Below are 3628 nucleotides of genomic sequence, written 5' to 3' on the forward strand. Positions count from 1 at the left end.
AGCTTTCTAGATGAAATAGAAAAATAAAAGGTTGCTATAATGATGTATATATGTGTTTTTAAGGAAGTAATATAGTTCATATCCTGCATGTGGCAATGCAGCACTACACACATGTGCATGCCATCTATTATGGCTAGAGGCAGAGGCATCACGGGTGTGTGTGTGTGCAGGCCACACAAGGTGACAACCTAAGTGGGGTAACACCACTACTTTCCAAACATCTGCCATTTGGCAAAAATGGGCTGTGGTGTTCACCTGTGTCCCTTTAAAACACTGAAGAGATGGGGTGAATGGCATGAGGCTCAGTGGAAAAAGAAAGAGAGGCGCCCAAACAATAATAGTTATTTTTTGAAATATATATATTTATTTTAATTAATTTTATTCTTTTTAATTTTTCTTTTGAAACACCACACCTTATGAAATTTTCACTTTAACCACATGAAACTATGTAGAGGTAATACATTTAAGCTGCATCTATGATACTGTAATTTAAAGGTATAATTTTAATTTTGCTAGTTGTTTATATCACAAATCTTCACATTAGATTCAGTGATACATGGGAATTACAATTTATGAGTAACATTAGTACAAAAGAAAAAAAGCATTATTAAGGATTCTGTATGTTGTGGCATTGGAGGATATCATTAGTGGGGTGGCACCATGAGTTACTGCTCTGGGTGGAGCCACCCCTAGTGATGCCTCAAGCTAGAGGTTCAAAAAAAAGACACTCTCAGGTACATTTTCTCTTGATAATTATTATTTATTTGTTAGACTTATAGCCTTGTTTGTGTCACCATGAGTCCTTCACATGTTTTGCTCACAAACAACCCTGTGAGGTAGGCCCAGGCTAAGAGAGACTGACTGCCCAAGTCATGAAACAGTGAACTGCATGATACAGTGGAGACTAGAAGGTGGGATTCCCAGGTCCTAGTCCAGAAGTCTAACCACTAAACCACACAGGCTTACTTTGCAAAAATATGTTTTTTAGAAAACCATTCACAAAAAAAAAGGGGGGGGGTATTCTGTGGGAAATGAGAATATGTTCAGAAAAATATTTCCCACTACTCCACTTTCATGTAGCACTATATAGGATTAACAATAACATCTGGAGATTGTCCAAATTAAAAGGGAATTGGTATTGACAGTGAAAGGCTGGAGGTTGGAGAAGAGTTCATGAATTCTAGGGAGATGCAGGTAAACACATGATCATTCAAAGAAAGCAGATAATATTAACATGGTGGTGGATCTAAGCTAAGGTCTCTGCATGGTAGATGTGAGGGACCTATGGCCCACAACTCCCATCAGCTCAACCAGAATGGCCAGACTGTAGAAGGTCTGATCCAAAACATCTGGAGAACCAAACTTTTCCAACCCCTGCTGTGTGATATCCAAACCAATCCTTTTCATAGTTCACCTATTAACTATTGCATATTTTACCATACAGAAACTAAACTGACTTTTGATGATGTTGCTGTCAATGGCCTAAGCATTTCTAGTCACAGACAAGCTTTATTTAGTGACAGTGCTGAAGTCAGAAATGTGCAGACTAGGAGTGCTCATTTCAGTGGAGACTTTCCCACTAGCCAGTCGCAATAGGTAGCTAATGACCATATCTTTGGCTTTGGTGGTGTTCATCTTTTTCTCTTGTGATAGCTTCATGCTAATTTGATCTACATTGGTCATGATGAACTCTGACGCCAAGATGTGAGTGGGGGATGCACTGTTGCCTGGGCCATCCATGATATATTGTTTGTACAGTTCTACCACCTTCTCCTCCAAGTAGTTGTTCAGTATTGAATTAGACAGGGGTTGCTGGTGTTGCATAATGCTGGCCACACGCCAGCATGACAAATACCCTTGAGCTGGCTTGTGAAGGCTATCAGCAGGTGGCACTGATATAGATTCAATTGGTGGTGGAATCTCTGATGATTCAAGGAATGGGCCTATGCCGCTGTCATAAGTAAAATCTCTTTTCACTGAGCTCATAGGCAGCACCTGGTCACCAGCAATATGCAAGTCATTGTAATTTTTGCAAATGCTTTTACAAGAAGATGGAACCAGATATGTGTCTTCATTTACAGCATGTCCCATGGAGACACCCACAGCTGCAGATGTTTGCCTTTCAAATAATGGGTTTTGATTAGTCTGTGCCAGTGCAGCCTTCTGTCTTCTACTGTTTCTATTTTCTTTGGAACAAACAGAGTAGATGAACTTGCCAACAGATCTACACCTCCAAAAGGGAGCTCTGCCATATGTTTCCTCTGCTGATTCACCGATGATCCCATTCAAAGACCTCAGCTCATTTGCTGAGTCTTCTTGTTTGTTACAGAGCTCATAATTCAAGAGGTCATGATAAGGAATTCCACAGAGATACCCTTCAGACAACATTCTTTCAAAAAAGAAAAGAAGATTGAAATCAGTAATAAGAGAAGAAGAGACATAATCAGAGTAATGATTTGTATGAATTTTAGATCATTAAATGCAATTACTAATAACAGGGCGAAAGGGAATTGTTGAAATTAATACCTTACTGCATGCTGAGTACGGCTGTCTCAGATCAGCACTGACAATGTTATTTGATCTCTCTTTCATTGGGAAATTCTCTCTCTGTGTGTGTAGTGCTTTGAAGTACAATATTTTCTTTTCCCTTTCCCTTCTGTTCTCAAAGGATGGCAAGGAGCTGAACAGAAACTGGTTTTGTTATTTAGACCAAGTCCAGAAATATTTTGTCTGCTGGACAGATGGGACATTTGGCCTGGTGCTAGTCCTACAAGAGAATACTTTTTTTTTTAACCTGTTGGTTCTTTACCTATTGGACTTTGCAAAATGGCTGCTCAAGCCAAAGTTAAGTGCTGTTGGAGTAAGGGGGAAAGTAACAGCACTTGCAATAACTTTACCCAGCCCTATCCCACAGCACAGATACACAACTGGCAATGAGAGAGCTATCTATGGACTTTATCACACAGGGGAAATCAGAGGATTCAAAAGAGATTATCCAGGGAAAGTTGTGTGATCACAGCTAAGATTATCACATGATGTCACAATTATAGAGGACTTATCCCAGGAATAACCAGGGAAATCCTGTGAATAGTTTGTTGCTGGTTATTCCCTGGTTATTCCCAGGATAAGCCCTCTCTAACTGCGAAGTGTGTAATAATCTCAGACATGATTGCACAACTTTCTTGGATAATGCCTTTTGAATTCCCTTATTTTCCCCTGTGTGATAAAGTTCTATGTCTCCTGGAGAAATACTGTATAGCCCATGTACCTCCTGCTGCCATGACATTCTGGCCTCCACACACACAGACACACACAAACATAAGCTCTGCTCTTCAGCCACTAAGAGCAGCACAGAAGCAGCAATACTGGTTGGAGTTGGTGGGAGAGGATGTTAAATCCTCACTTCCCACTACACCCGGTAGCAGCTGGTCTTCACCACTAATGATATCACAAAAACAGAAATTCCAACTCCCACCTTCAGTAAAGTGACCTAGAAGCTGTTGGCATGATTGGCTTCCTGGTGTTTTTGTGTGCACATACTGTATGAATGTTACTGTCTATGCCACAGCTACCAGGCCTCCAGTCAACACTAGTGTCAGCCATTGAAGCCAAAAAGGTTGTCTGTCTC

General features: G+C 40.5%; 1 protein-coding gene across 1 annotated transcript; it reads right to left on the minus strand.

Moving 5' to 3' along the window:
- Positions 1-547: 547 nt before the first annotated feature.
- TASL (TLR adaptor interacting with endolysosomal SLC15A4) lies at positions 548-2388 on the minus strand. The gene has a single exon (XM_089508075.1). The coding sequence runs from the start codon at positions 2386-2388 to the stop codon at positions 1510-1512; it is 879 nt and encodes a 292-aa protein (XP_089364201.1). The 3' UTR covers positions 548-1509.
- Positions 2389-3628: the final 1240 nt, after the last annotated feature.

This window comes from Sceloporus occidentalis, unplaced genomic scaffold (genome assembly GCF_023333645.1).
Source record: "Sceloporus occidentalis isolate IW3139 unplaced genomic scaffold, rSceOcc1.0.p SCAF_2, whole genome shotgun sequence".
Classification (NCBI taxonomy): Eukaryota; Metazoa; Chordata; class Lepidosauria; order Squamata; family Phrynosomatidae; genus Sceloporus; species Sceloporus occidentalis.

What these genes read in the sequence shown, in the direction of transcription:
- TASL (XM_089508075.1), bottom strand. Translation starts at nt 2,388, where the DNA reads ATGTTGTCTGAAGGGTATCTCTGTGGAATTCCTTATCATGACCTCTTG.